Source organism: Rhinatrema bivittatum, chromosome 4 (genome assembly GCF_901001135.1).
Source record: "Rhinatrema bivittatum chromosome 4, aRhiBiv1.1, whole genome shotgun sequence".
Classification (NCBI taxonomy): domain Eukaryota; kingdom Metazoa; phylum Chordata; class Amphibia; order Gymnophiona; family Rhinatrematidae; genus Rhinatrema; species Rhinatrema bivittatum.
The window spans coordinates 222,238,712-222,253,783 of NC_042618.1; the positions used below are offsets into that span (position 1 = coordinate 222,238,712).

The following is a 15,072-nucleotide window of genomic DNA, read 5'->3' on the forward strand; positions in this document are numbered from 1 at the left end:
GAAGAGAGGAGGAGCAGTGGTAAGTCGGACAATGCAGCTGAAGAGAGGAGGATTTGCAGCAGGTCGAGTCATGCAGCTGATGAGCGGTGGAGTTGCATCAGACTGGGCCATGTGGCTGAAGAGAAGAGGACCAGCGGCAGGTCAAATTGCATGGCTGAAAAGCAGTGGAGCTGCAGCAGGCTGGGCCACATGGCTGAAGAGAGAAGCAACAATGGCAGATCGGGCCTTGTGGCTAAAGAGAAGCAGGGACTGGGCCACATGGCCGAAGAGTAGCATGGGCCCAGCCAAAATAGAAGCCACGTCTTCTCCAGATGAGGAGAGGAGACCTCCAGATGATGTGAGAAATGAAGCTGCTTCTACTGCCTTCATATTCTGGGGAGAAAAGTAAGTGTGTGTGTATGTGAGCATATGAGAGTGTGTGTAAGCATGTGGAGGAAAGAGAGAGCATGTTTATGTGTGTATGACCATGTAGGAGAGAGCATGTATGTGTGATGTGGAGAGACAGTATGTTTGTAATTATGTGGGGGAGAGAGCGTGTGTTTGCGTGTATGGTCATGTGGGAGCTAGAGAGAAAGTATGTGTGCGTGTGATCAGAGAGAGAGAGCATGTGTATGAGAGCATGTGTGTAGGAGAGTATGTGGGAGAGAAAAGGTGTTTGTATGAAAGCATGTGTGTGAGATCATTTGGAGAAGAGAGCATGTGTTTGTGTGTGTGATTAAGTCAGGTAGAGAGCATTGTGTATGATCAAATGGAGAACATGTGTGTGGGACAGCATGTGTGTATAACAGCATGTGTGCGGGAGAGCATGTGGGAAAGAGAGAGGGTACGTGTGTGAAAGAACATGTGGGGGCGAGGAGACAGTTTGTGCATTGTCACCATTGTCAACTGTTTAAAAATATTTTATTAGTATGATTTCACAATTATGATTAATGATTTATATTTCTTGATTTTATTGTTCAAAGTTTTATGAGGAATGGTACTATTTCTGTTTTTCTATTGTTGTACCATATCCAGAGTCTGGCTTGTTGCGATTTACAGTTCAGTTTTTGTCTGCACATTTCTGTTTATACTTTATGGACTCTTTATTCTGTATTTGGTGAGGGTCTGTTTGTGTTCTGCAAGTTCTGAGGTAAGGTTTTCTGCCAACATGTAGTTTCTGTGTAGGGATCTATAGCAGCTTGGCTTGCTTTGTTTTTCTGATAGGGGTCTTGGTGTCTTTTTTAGCCTTTTGTAATATTTGCAGTGTGCCTTTTCATAGGTAGGGTTATCACAGACTGAGTGCTGGCAGTCAGTGCTGTTTTGGTATTGGAGAACTACGCCCACATCCAACATCTTACAAAAGCTCAATACATATGGATTTCAAATCTTTTTTTTTTTTTTTTTGCAGTTTTTGGTTGGCAACACAGCAGTGCATGTAATTATCACAATAACATGCATATTATATTTTTACCTCAGTGTGTCCTTTTTCAAGTAAAATCTATTGTTATAAATGCATAATTTAAACTGTTGGTGGGGAAGTCAATTAGGGAGGTTGTGTGTGCCAGGCTGTAAAGTTTTAACCTAGGGCACCTAATACCCATGCACTGGCCCTGCCTCCAGCCCATATTGTAGCTGATAACTTTTAATAACTTTTAATGTTTTCCCACCACGGGTATAAAGCACGATGCTTACGTTTACTTCTAAATGCTGTTCAAATCTTGAAAAATCACTTAGCATAACCTTTTTAAGTTCTGACCACCTTATCTCTATGAGCAGTTTTTTAGCATGGTCTAACAGCTCTGTATCTGGGAGTTTTACTGGTGTCATGAGGACCATGAGGCACCCTGCAAACATGTTATTTAAGTCTATGACTAAATACATGTGCTTTTTATGTATAGTTTGACTGGATAGAATAGACTTTAAAACCCTATGTACACCTCCTCCCTTGTTCCTTATTACAAGAACAACAATATGGAATGTTTCATCGATCTGTATTTTTCTGTAACTCTGCAGGAGTTTACTAACAAGTCTATGAAATCCTCAACATCCAGAGCCTGAGGATTTAAGTTTTATGAATATATAGATTTATGAAAATCAGTAGAATGTAAATGGACCTGCACATAATAACTGGGTGAAACTCTGTTATTTATCTCGATTGTCACACAGCATCATGCCATTTCTGAATGAAGTTAATCTCTCCATGTTAATAAAACAAATTTCCTCTGAATAAAGCACGCTGTTAAATTTCTCTAATTCATGGTTCCACTTTCTCACAAACTGCACAAAGTTCACCAGTTCATTTTTTGCAGGTACATTTTACTGGAGGAGTCTAATATACTATTATTTACCAACCCCTCTGAAACACAGTTATCATCAGTACAAGCATCAAAAATCACGTTTTCACAATCTTTCTCTACTGTGTCATTGTGCATAGGGTCCATCTCTGTGAAGATCTCACTGTCTTTTCTCTTTCTTTTGGAAGTTTGCATTGTTGTAACATTTTCTCGATCTAATATTAAAAAAAAACACCAGGAGGGTCACACGATTTTTCCTTTTATAATAGTTTTAAAAAGTATTTTATAAACGTGTAAAACTATCAGAAAAAAGACTTATATTGCTTCTCTTTTGGTTATTTTGTAAAGTGACTGCTCAGTTCATTTTCTGATATGAAAAACACATATGGTGATATAATTTTCATTCACAAAAATAAGTCTGTACAATCAAATGCACCACATCAATAATGAACAAAAAATATAGGACTTGATGTACCTTCCTTCTTCCAAACAGCACTGTAACGTGTATTAGAATCTATCAAAGGACCATCATAGTACCCATGCCTGGTAACAAATAGTTAACCTTTATAGCACTGTGAGTCATCAAAAACCATAGGCCCAGAAATGATTTTTCACTAAGGTTTTTGGAAATGCAAATAGAAATCATGAAAAGCTACTTCCCTTTTTCTATGTTATCAGTGCTGACATATCATGTTTTGGATCTGTGCTTCAGGGTCCTGTCTGTATAGTACACTCTTCAACTCCCACTCTCGGGCTGTCAGCTGCCAGTAAACAAAATGGCGCCGGTAGCCCCTGTCACATGGTAAGGGCAAAGGGCCACCAGCACCATTTTGTTTACTGGCAGCCGACGGCCCGAGAGTGAGAGATCACTCCCGGGCCCCCCGCTAGGCAAGTTTTTTTTGGGGGGACGGGACTTATAATTAACTAAATTTGAAGGGTTGGGGTGGGTTTGGTTTTTGGGTTTTTTTTAAATAAATGTGCCCCTCCCCCCCCCCCCCCCCCCACGCTAACCCAAACAACACATTTTTCCCGAAGATCAGAAAATCTGTCTCAGGATTCGGGTTCTCCAACCCATGCCGAATTGGACTATTTCTTTGAAATTTTCCAATTTGGCAAAAACGATTGCACATCCCTAATATGTTCTGTGATTTTGAAATTTAGAACACTTTCCACTATTTTTCCTGGCACTGAAGTCAGGCTAACTGGTCTGTAGTTTCCTGGATTGCTCCTGGAGCCCTTTTTAAGTATTGGGGTTACATTAGCCACTTAATGATAGGTTACAAATTTTTACTAATAGATCTGAAATTTTATTTTTGATCTTTCAGGCTTTCTCTATCACATACACACACACACACACAGGCTCTTGCTCTCTCAGGCTTTCGCTTTCTCTCTCTCTCTCTCTCTCTCTCTCACACACACACACACACACACACACACACACACACACACACACACACACACACGTGTCCTGCTCTCTCAGGCTTTCTCTCTCACATACATACATACACACATAGGCTCTTGCTCTCTCAGGCTCAAACATACACATGCACACAGACCCTTGCTTTCTTAATTACAGACACACACACTGAAGCTTTCACACTGTCCCAAGCTCACAGACACACACACATTGGCTCTTGCTTTCCCAGGATATCAGACAGACATACACACCTAAGCTGTCACTCTCTCAGGTTCACACACACACACACACACACACAGGCTGACACATCTACAGGTTCTTGCTCTTTCAAGCTCGCAAACAAAATTTCTCACTTTCTCAAGTTCACACATACACAGGCTCTCACTCTCTTAGGCTCTCACTCTTTCAAGCTCATACACCCACACACCACACAGGGCTCATGCTCTCTGAGGCTCACACACACACACACACACACGCTCATGCTCTCTCAGGCTCACAAACACACACAGGCTCTCAGAACCACTTCTTCTTTGGCCACTGCAGGATGGAATCCATGGTAGCTGTGATGCAGGCCTGTTCAGTCACCATGGGTTGGTGTCTGGTGGCTCACTCCTTCGGCTGCCTGGGATTGCATCTGTGGAGGCCCGCTCCTTTTTTGGCCATTGCTGGATGGTGTTAACAGAGGTCCTCTCCTTCGGTCATTATGAAATGGAGGCTGTCTCCTTATTTGGCCATTGTGAAATGGGGTTCCCAGAAGCTCTCTCTTTCCTCTATATCACATTTTGTGGTTTGCAACTGCTCTATCTTTGGCTGCCATGAGATAGGTCCACTGTGGCCATGCTGCACACCTCCTTCAGCTGCAGTGTGATGGGGTCAGCGGCAGCCATCCTGCAGCACCCCTGTGGCAGCCCTTTCCCTCTTCAGCCACCACTAGCTTCAGGCTTCGAGCTTCTTTGACCACTGGGGTTTAGGTTCCATGGTGATTCTGCTGCAGGACCTCTTCTTCCGCTGTTGAGAAGCCTTGATCGGATGGGCCTCAGCCAAAAGTAGGCGGTCAATCTGTGAATATGCCACTCAAGTTATTTTTGGGGGGTGAAAAGCTGGGAGATTGGGCCTGCTGCCCTTAAATATAGCTGAGTAGGTTTAAAGTTTTCTGGATAGACTAAGTTATCTGCTGTATGGCACAACCAGACTTATCCAGATATCATAACTCTGAATATCGGAATTGTACAGATATCTGGCTAAATTATCCAAATAACTTTGCTTGCCCTTGTAATGTGTGTGTGTGTAGGATCCCAGCAGGTCTTGCTTTCTCTTTCATTCTTCAAGGTAGACCACTTAAATTCTACAGAAGAATGAAAAATCTGTGTGGGAAAGGAATTTTATACAAATTCTGCATTGTGCAGCTGAGCAGAATTCCTCCTGAACGGTGTTTATATAATTGCATTTCTATGTGCATAAGCAGGGTTTATGATGAATCCAGGCATGGGTACAATGTACATATCTATTTTATCTAAAGAGTATATATCTGTGTGTAGTGAGAGCATTTTGGAACACACTATCTCTGCTGGCTTTTCTTTCTGTTCTTTATGTGATATGTTATAAATATAAATGATATAAATGTTCTCTCATTAATAACCAACGAATTCTTCACATGTCACAAGAAGTAGAAAATGTGGCATAGAAAGGATAGAAAATGACTGTTGATACATTTCCCCATATGGAAACAGAAATTGAAACAACTGTGTTTTCTTCTTGATTCTAGAGCTTTGCAGATCAAACCCTCAAAGGATTTTCCTCTGCCATCCCCCTCCTGGTTGCAATGTCTTGCTTTGGATCCTTACATGGAGGAATCTTTGCATCTGCAAGGTGACAAGCAGCAACCTTTCACTGATCCACAGTTTCTTCAGAAACCACCCTGTTCCACATCATCTCCCAAAGTTCTTTCTGCATGGCACATGTGCCTTCACTAAAAACAATATAGTTCATTGACCAGTGGCTATATACAGCAGGCGTTAAATGATGAATGTCTTGAATAGCTCTTGCTGCGTGCACTTCTACTGAGCAAGCTTGGACAAACATAGGGCCTGATCTAATAAGGTGTTGGTTAAAACTATGTACTGAAACTTGGCACACAGTTTCTTAATGCACAGGTTAAAAAAATGTTCAACGCCTGATGCTGTAAGCTAATGGTATGCTAATACAGCAGGTGTAAAAAATTAAAAAAAAAGTGTGCTGATTGGAAAATGTGGGCACAATACATGATTTGTGTGCACAAAAATGCTTTCAGGATAGAAAACATTTTTTTTGTTCACATAAATTATATTTGTGTGTGCAAAGCATGTTTTCGGTGCATAAATCATGATTATTGGTCCTGGCATTGGAACGCTAGCTTCTGTCCAAAGATTGACACTAGCACTGAAAATGTTACTCCATCTGTAGTTACTCCAACTTCCAGCACTGAGAAAACCCTTTTGGTTTTCTACTAGTTCAGTACTAGTACTTGTTTGGGGAGGAAGCATTATAATAGTGTGAGTGATTAGCCCAGGTGCGAAAGGTGAACTGGTGAGTTCCTCTGATATAAATATTCTGACAAAAGTTTTACTTTATGGAAGATTTTTCTTTTCCTGGAAGGGGTAAGTGATGCACATGGGAGAAAGTAATTCACACTGTAGTTACTTTCATATTAGAAGTAACTCACACTGTAGTTACTCCATATTAGAAGTTACTACCCAGGAAAAGGATCTGGGCGTCATTGTGGACAATGAAATCCTCAGCTCAGTACGTGTCAGAAGTGAAAAAAACAAATAGAATGTTGGGACATGTTAGGAAAGGAATGGAGAATACAACGGAGGGGGAGGGAAAGGATTGGGTGCTCATAGCCCCACCATCACGCCTGTGACCTTTACTTGGTAGAATACTGCAGAGGTTTCTCATTACCTTCTGTAGACCACAGCATCTGCTCTTCACTGGTAGTTCCCTATCCAGGTATTAGCCAGGCCTCATCCAGCTTACGGGGGAAATGTAAACGCCGGTGCAATGAAATCCTGGGAGGGCCACGCACGCGCCGAGTGCATTTTCAGAGCGGACTGGCTACGCGCGTATCTCCCAGCATGTGTGGAAGTGCCGGGTTGTTTTTTTAAAGGGGCGGGCTGGGGTATGGGCGAGGTGGGCACTGTCCCGGCCGGCACATGGAACTTACTTCTGCTAGGGAGAGCAGGTAAGTTTGAAAACCAAAAAAAAAAATAGGGTAGGTAGGTCAGGTTTAGGGATCGGGATGGAGACGGGAAAAGGGAGGAAGGATAGGTAGGGAGTTAGGGAACTGGGAATGGCCCTATTGCGCCGTCATAGAAAATACCCCCCCTTGCACCCACGAGTGGGCACCCACAAGCGCTGATATAAAATCGGCGCGCACATGGACACCTGCACGGCCCTTTTAAATTTTACTCCTTAGCTTCCAAGAAATAATGAGTCCAGGCTCGCCCAGGCCAGTCTGGCTGAAACACTTTATTTGCTAGAGTTAGTTTCCTTTGTTAGTTCCCATTAGAGGGAACACATATATTGATAGTAAACCCATTTGCTATAAACAGGGACTCCTGTACTCCTGTCCTGTTTATCAGAAAGCTCATGGATGAGGATCTGACAGCGGGGATGCATTGCTCTTTGCCCTAGGCTTGATACTGAACATGCCACTAGAGAATTTTATTTTTACAGAATCTCCTTTCTGATCTTGAAAGGAAAGAAACCAGAAGGACAACCCTTACACCTATGAGATACTTTTAATCATGGAACAAAAGTCTTTAAATGAGAATATTCAAGTGAATTTGAAACTGGCAACGCACGTAAATTTCAGGGTTTACGCGTGTGGCTGGGCCTTGCAAGCGCTGCGCGTGTTTTACAACGGGCCCAGCCACGCGCGTAAACCCGGTACACACACCGAAGTGCAGGGCCTCTCCAAAGGGGCGGCCCAGGAGGCAGGATCTGGGAGGGGGGTAGGCTGGGACAGCGCCATTCGATGCTGTCCCGGGGAAGCACACGCTGGCAGCTGGCCGACGCACAGAGATTGCGTCTGCTCCAGAGGAGCAGTAAGTAATAAAATAAAAAATTGGGGGACAGTTATGTTAGGTTTAGGGGGCAAGGAGGAGAGGGGAAGAGGGAGGAAAATTAGGTAGGGGGATAGGGAAGTTTTGTCCCAGTCCCCTACTTAATTGGAGCAAACTGGGAGGGAACAGGGGGAGGCCCAATTGCATCGCCACGTATATTTTGTGAAAATTCCCACTCCCCGTGCACGTGGCCTGCACAGGCAGGCGCGTGCGCGGCCATTAGATTTTATACCATGCGCACGCCGGGAACCGCACGCGTACTACTTTTAAAATCAACCCCATTTTGTTCATTAACCCATTGTTGCACTTAATTCTAGACTTTCCCATCGTTTTCAAAGACCTTTTCATACAGCTTTCCTATCCTAAACATTAAGAGACAGTTTTTTTGCCTCATGTTCAGACTTGAATATTATTTGGCAGATTCCCAGCATTAACCTTTTATTAATACTACATAATCTATGGGGGGTATGGGGGGAGAAGAAGAAGGAGAAGGGGGTGCACAGCACCCAGGCCTGTGCTGTATATAATCACCTTTTACCTCTAACACAGAAGAATAGCTTACGCTGCCACCGCCTCCTTCCTCCTCCGTGAAGTCCAAATGATTGAAGTATACGGTGCATTATTTGGCAAACTTGTAGATTAATGATTTTGAAATTCAATCTAAATATAACTAATCATATATCTGGTACCTATTTTTTAAGTAAAAGCAAAAGCACAAAAGTTTAGGTACAATGAGGATTCAGTCTCAGTCCAGATAGCAAAGTTAGAGCCTGATTTAATAAGGCTTTTCTCCTGTTTTGTATCTATGGGGAAAAATACTTGGTGAATGAGGCCCTATAGCAGAATGATGAGCCGGGTGGGGAGAATTCGTGCACCTGGCCACATTGCGGAGGTGCGTTTTCGTCTGCCGCGGTTGTGGCCGGGCCGCACAGATTCGCACCCATAGCGCCACGGGAAAAGGTGTAACTATTTCCCACAGTGCTGCTGGTGATAACATAGAAGACATTATCGCCCGCAATGCTGCCAGGACATAACTCTGCCCAAACCCCACCTACACTCCTTCCCTTCCCCTAATTTGCATTGTACCGCCATGATACCGGCACATCGCGATTTGATGAATGACCCGGTAACTTTGGAGATATATTCAATAGTGCAGCTGCATTACTAAATATAGCTGGCTATCTTAAAAGTTAAAATGTATGCAAAACTGATTACCATGTGGTATTAACAAACATCAAAAAATGGAAAACCACACGTTAGGAAGCATAATTATTTAGAAAGTGGAGAAACCCTCATAAGTGAGCCAAGAGTATCACTCTCTTTTTTTTATGTCTAGAGAGGACAGGAAACTCATTTTATGTTTAAATCTTTTTATTTGACAATATAAAAACCATTTACAATACAACACAGCACATGGGAGCTCTGCCATGCACTGGGTCCATTACCAATACATATGTAAAACAGGGATCTCGCTTTAACTTATGTAGGGGTGAATCTTAGCTGATGATGTTCCTAGGAAGCAACAATTTTTCCTTTAGTTTTGAAGATGAGGTGACTCTCCCATGATCAGGTTGTGCCATATTCTAGCTCCAGTGGCCTTTGGAGAACTTTAAAGTGCTAGGAAAGCTGAATGTTAACTGTTGCACTAAGGTCTAGATTTAATATTTTGGTACCTATAGGCAAGACTGGACAGTGGGAAGGAGGCCAGAGTGCCATGGCTGCACCCCTTTGAAACAGTGCTGGTGCAGGCCCGGCCCCCAAAGTAAGTGGGATCAGGCTTCTCTTCCACTTAGGTATTTGTTGCCTTAAATATTTGCTGCCCCTAGGCAGCTGCCTATGTTGTCCGTGCTTGGACCACTAGAACTGTCTGGTTCTAGAAAACAGTTTCTAATTTTTTGTAATACTTTCTACTCTCCCCAACAGGATGCTGTTTGCAGCTTCAAGGGAGGGACACTGGCCTTCGCTCTTCTCCATGATCCATATCCAAAGACACACCCCTCTCCCATCTCTCATATTAATGGTAAGAAATGGCATGCTCGAACACTTAACTTTAGGATTTTATTGGTTCCATGCCCTACCCCACTAGAACGGAAGAAGATAGTGGCTAATAGGTTGATATTCAAAAGATTTAGGTGCCTAGCTCAAGGAGTTAGATGCCTGGATGTGGCAAATTGAAAAATTTCCCTATCTGAGTACCGAAATTTAGGTATCTGAAAAGTGAATGGGCCAAGGGAGGGGGAGAGAAATGGGGAACAAAGTTAGGTGCTCGGTACTGATTTGCAGCATCAGGCCCCTAAATTTAAGAGTGACTAGCAGGCCTAAATTTAGCAAACTTAGGGCTGGGTTCATCATTCTTCGCAGAATGATGAATCCAGCGAAAAAGGAGGCGGGGGGGGGGGGGGGGGCGGGCCTGCGAAAAGCCACAGCCGTTCGCACCACAGCGGTGGGGCCGGCTGCAGCTTTTTGCACGAATAGCACCACCGTAAAAGGTGGTGCTATTTGCCGGCGATAATGTCCCTCACATTATCGCCGGCAGCAGTGCCACGGCCAACTCCTCCCCCTCCCTGCCCCCAACTCCTCCACTCCAGCTTATTTGCATCCTATCGCACATGAAAAGGCCCTTTTCGTGTGCGATAGGGGGTTTATCGTGTGCGTTCGGGCGATAAGGCCCTAACGCACATAAGGGGCAGATTTTCAAAGGGGAACACGCTTAAGATACGCGCATAACCCCCAAAAAGCTGCCCCTTCCACCCCCTGCGCGTGCTGAGCCTATGTTGCATCGGCTTGACGGTGCGCGCAAGTCCCGGGGCTTTCCTGGGGGGGGGTGTCGGGGGCGTGTCGCGGCCAGCACGACCAGCCCCCGGACTGGAACATGGCGCGCCGGCAGCTGGCCCACACACGCAAGTTACGCCTGCCTTGGGCAGGCATAACTTTTGAAATAAAGGTGGGGGGGGGGGGAATTAGTTAGGGCTGGGGGGCGGGTTAGTTAGAGGAAGGAAAGGGAAGGTGGGGGACGCCGGAAAGAAAGTTCCCTCCGAGGCCGCTCGCGCGGCTCAGCGCACGCACGCTGCCGATTTTGCGCAGCCTTGCGTGCGCCGACCCCGGATTTTAAAAGGTACGCGCGGCTACGTGCGTATCTATTAAAATCCAGCGTACTCTTGTTTGCGCCAGGTGCACGAACAAAAGTACAAGCTCGCGTACTTTTTTAAAATCTGCCCCTAAGTGTTTAGACAATAACCCCCTTAGGTATCTACGTTTGGCTGAAATTAAGCATCTAACTTAGGTGCCTAAAGTTATTTATTTAAAATAATTTATATTCTACCAATCCACAAATCTTGGTTAGGTGCTAGTTTGCTTTTTTTTTTTTTATATCGGCCATTAAGATATGATTAAAGTACAACATGTTATATCTTAGATATTTGGTCCTCTGATGATCTGTCGAATATCCTTGAAGATCCTTGTGTACCCATACTTTTACATATTTGAGGTATCAAAAACTTGATATAATAATGGTTTAAGCATTTAAAATATTCTTGGCATAATATTCTTGGTGATAACATACAGAAAACATGCTGAGCTTGCATAAGTTTGAAAACAACTTCTAAGTCGTAATGTCTTTTAGGCTTCAAATCCTGGCGCTCTATAATGACTGACTTTTTTTTTTTGTTTTCAGTTTAGAATGTATTAAGAATCGAGCCAAAAAGTTAAAAAAGTCAAAGAACAACAATTCAAAATTATCTTCAGGAAAACCCAACCCCCCTCCCCACCAGCCCCTTCCCACCTTAATCAACATCTTCCTGATATACAGAGGAAGGTATATAGAAACCAAAAGAACTGGATGGCCCATTTGATCTTTTTCTGCTGACAATACTGTGTTTACTATAAATACAAAATAAAAAGCACACAGAGAAAGAAAATACAATATGAGCATTATCAAAATCTTTCTTTCCGGCGCCCCCCATCTTCCCCTAACTAACCCGCCCCCCGGCCCTAACTAATTCTCCTCCCCTCCCCCCCACTTTATTTCAAAAGTTACGCCTGCCCGGGCCGGCTGCTGGCACGCCATGTTCCGAGCCAGGGGCTGGTCCGGAGGCCGCGGCCATGCCCCTCCGGAGCGCCCCCTGACACCCCCCCCCAGGAAAGCCTCGGGACTTACGCGCGTCCCAGGGCCTGCGCGCACCGCCAAGCCTATGCAACATAGGCTTGGCGCGCGCAGGGGGGTGGAAGGGGCAGCTTTTCAGGGGTTACGCGCGTATCCCTTTGAAAATCTGCCCCTGTATATTTCAGTTTCTGCAGTATTTCTCCCATCAAGGACTGATACGGCTTAGAAATTATACCCCGAATCCTATGAGCATTATCAAAAAAATCCATCAAGTAAGGTTTTCTGTAGCCTGAGCTTTCGAACCACCCTAGGGTTCAGTGTAAAATGTTTTATTTGCAAATAAGAAAAATGATCATGAGGAATGACTGAATGCTTAAGAAAAGTGGATGATTGGACAGGAATAAGGTTAGAAGCATTAGTGTTGAACTTTATGGGCTAAATTTACTAATCCAGGGATGGGTAAAAGCTGAAACTACAACATTTTCTAGAAATGTGTAAAGTATGGAAGCACCAAGACAGAGATGAGAAAAGCCCTAATGATTTAGACTGTTTGTTTCCTTAACCTGTAATGTAGCTGAGTATGCAGAATTACATAAATAGTGTCCTGTTCTGGACTTTGTGTTTAATGCAGATGCCATTTTCTATCCTGTATGTTCCAGATGCCTCTCATCTTGTTGATGGTTTTTATGGGAGATATCTATGGACTGCTGAATTTCTACAGTTTCTCCCGTTGGTTCTTTATGGGATTGGTAACCATTGGGCTTATTGTCCATCGCTACCGCTATCCTGAACTACCCAGGCCATTCAAGGTAAATGAATAAGATCATGTGACCTGTCTGAGGGCTGACTCCTGTTTGGCTAAGTTTAAAATATTACTTTATTCTTTATTTTTCACCAATATATATTGCTTTAATCTCTGCTGTTTTTTAATTCTGTTCTTTATAAATATTGATTATTTCTGCTGCTTTGCTTTCTGTCTTGTGTGTGGCTAACATTTTTCAAAAAATAAAACATTTTCTCCAATAGAAAGTGTTTTTTTTATTTCTGCTGTTTCTTGTGCATTTCTGGAGCCTTACACTTGTTTTCTAGGTCATATTATCTTTGTCAGTTAGTATTTTAAATTCCCTGTGTGTTTTTAAGAGAGAAATACAAGTCTCTACCTTCTAGATTTTCTGGATATGATGGGTAACAGTTGCATAGCAAGGAGTAACTATTTAAGCACATTAGAGATAAAATTCAAACACATGTGACCTGGTTAAGGGCTGTATAGCTTACTTGACTCCTGCTTGGCTAAGTTTAAAAAGTTTAATATAACTTCATTCATTATTTTTCACAATATATAAAGCTTTAATCTCTGTTTTGATTCTTTTCTTGTGTGTGGCAGATTTATTGTTTTCCTAATAGATATCACTTTTTTCTGCTGTTTTGCTTTCTGTCTTGTGCGTGACTGATACATTTTAAAAAAAACAACCCATACATTTTCTCCACTAGATAGTGCTTTTTATTTCTGCTGTTTCTTATCCTGTCTTGTGTGTTGCTGGAGTCTTAAATTTGTTTTCTAGTTGGTATTAGCTTTGCTAGGTGTTATTTTAAATTCCCTGAGTATTTTAAGAGAGAAATACAGGGCTCTACCCAGCAGACTTTCTGGTTGTGGTGGGTAACAGTTGCATAGCAAGAGGTAGCCAAGCAAGGAAATAGAAATCATACACTCAACCCCAATTATCCCTTTTCATACTCGAACCACGCATCGTCCCTGATCCATTCCCTCTAATGCTCTCCAATTACCTTCCCAAAAGTTGGGAAGGAAAGGAGAAGTGCTGCTTACTGGAAATTTTGATCTGCTGGATGTGGCGTGGAGCACAGTAGAGAGATAATGGGATTCCCTTCAAGGGGATCTGCTCAAACAAAGAGTAATGGAACCCATGAGAGAGGGTGTGATGCTCGCTCGCTCGAGTGCTCACTAATGGGGATAATGTCTCTAATGTTCGGGTAGGGGCTCACCTGAGCACCAGTAATCATTACATGGCTTGGTTCGATGTCGCGAACCCTTTGAAAATCTACCCCAAAGAATTCACACAAAGACCCGAGTTTTGAATTTCATACATACAGAAGAGAGAACCGTGTTAAATGAAGGGCACAAGGGGACTGGTTCTGTTCAATATCTTTGTGAGCAACATTGGTAGAAGGGATAGAAAGTATCCCTGATGGAGTAGAGAGAATGAAAAGTGATTTAAGAAAGCTGGAAGAGTGGTCGAACATTTGGCGGCTGGGATTCAATGCCAACAAGTGCAGAGTCATGCATCTGGCGGGCAGTAATCCAAAAGAGCTGTATTTGACAGAAGGTGAAAGACTGATGTACCCAGACCAAGAAAAGGACTGTGGGGTAATAGTGTCTGGGAATCTGAAGATGGCAAAGCAATGTGACAAGGCAATAACTAAAGCCAGAAGAACGCTGGGCTGCATAAAGAGAGGAATAACCAGTAAGAAAAAGGAGGTGGTAACGAACTTGTACAGTTCCTTGATGAGGCCTCAACTGGAATACTCTGTTCAGTTCTAGAGTCTGTATCTCCTCTTGTTGGTTTCTTTCACCGATTCAAATTATAGAAATTTGTCATATCAAATTTGCAGTTAATTCCTCTGTGTATGTAAACCCCCCCCAAACCCACCCCAAGCTGAAAGTGTCCCCTCTTACAATGGTATATATATATATATAGCATGTCATATTGACTCTATACAGAGGCTCTGTCTCTCTCAGCTGGGGTTCTGTGTTATAACCTGTAATAATATACAGCTATTTCTGCTATATATTTATAGCAAAATGATAAATATAGGCCTTAGTTATTTTTGTAATTATTTTAAAAGGCATTTTATTGCTAAATACTTAATACCTGAGTTCTTTGTAAACCGGCATGATGTGCTGCACGAATGTCGGTAAATAAAAGTTAATAAATAAATAAATAAATAAATAAATAAAAAGATTGAACTGTAAAACTGTAGTCCAAAGTTAAAACTTTACATCTCTTGACTTCTTTCTCTCAAAAGCCTCAACACCTCTTTTCACTTAAACTATTCCCGGACCCACAGGCAAAAATAATCCTTTGATACAGCCCTTTGAGATACCGGTGGGATGCCTTTCCCTTGAGACAGATCAATCACAGACCAAAAATATCTTCAAAT

General features: G+C 42.9%; 2 protein-coding genes across 4 annotated transcripts in view; one reads left to right on the forward strand and one right to left on the reverse strand.

The window, feature by feature from the left end:
* Positions 1–15,072, forward strand: part of LOC115090535 (cystine/glutamate transporter-like) — an 89,643-nt gene that overhangs the window by 37,376 nt on the left and 37,195 nt on the right. For all 3 annotated transcript variants that reach the window (XM_029599754.1, XM_029599753.1, XM_029599755.1), the window contains 3 exons: positions 5,456–5,559; positions 9,717–9,813; positions 12,555–12,704. In XM_029599754.1, coding sequence (XP_029455614.1) covers positions 5,456–5,559; positions 9,717–9,813; positions 12,555–12,704 — 351 coding nt within the window. The remainder of the gene's footprint in view (positions 1–5,455; positions 5,560–9,716; positions 9,814–12,554; positions 12,705–15,072) is intronic.
* Positions 2,288–15,072, reverse strand: part of LOC115090536 (dihydrofolate reductase-like) — a 66,136-nt gene continuing 53,351 nt past the window's right edge. Inside the window, exon 7 of the mRNA XM_029599758.1 lies at positions 2,288–2,488. Within this exon, the coding sequence (XP_029455618.1) occupies positions 2,434–2,488 (55 nt within the window). The 3' untranslated portion in view covers positions 2,288–2,433. The remainder of the gene's footprint in view (positions 2,489–15,072) is intronic.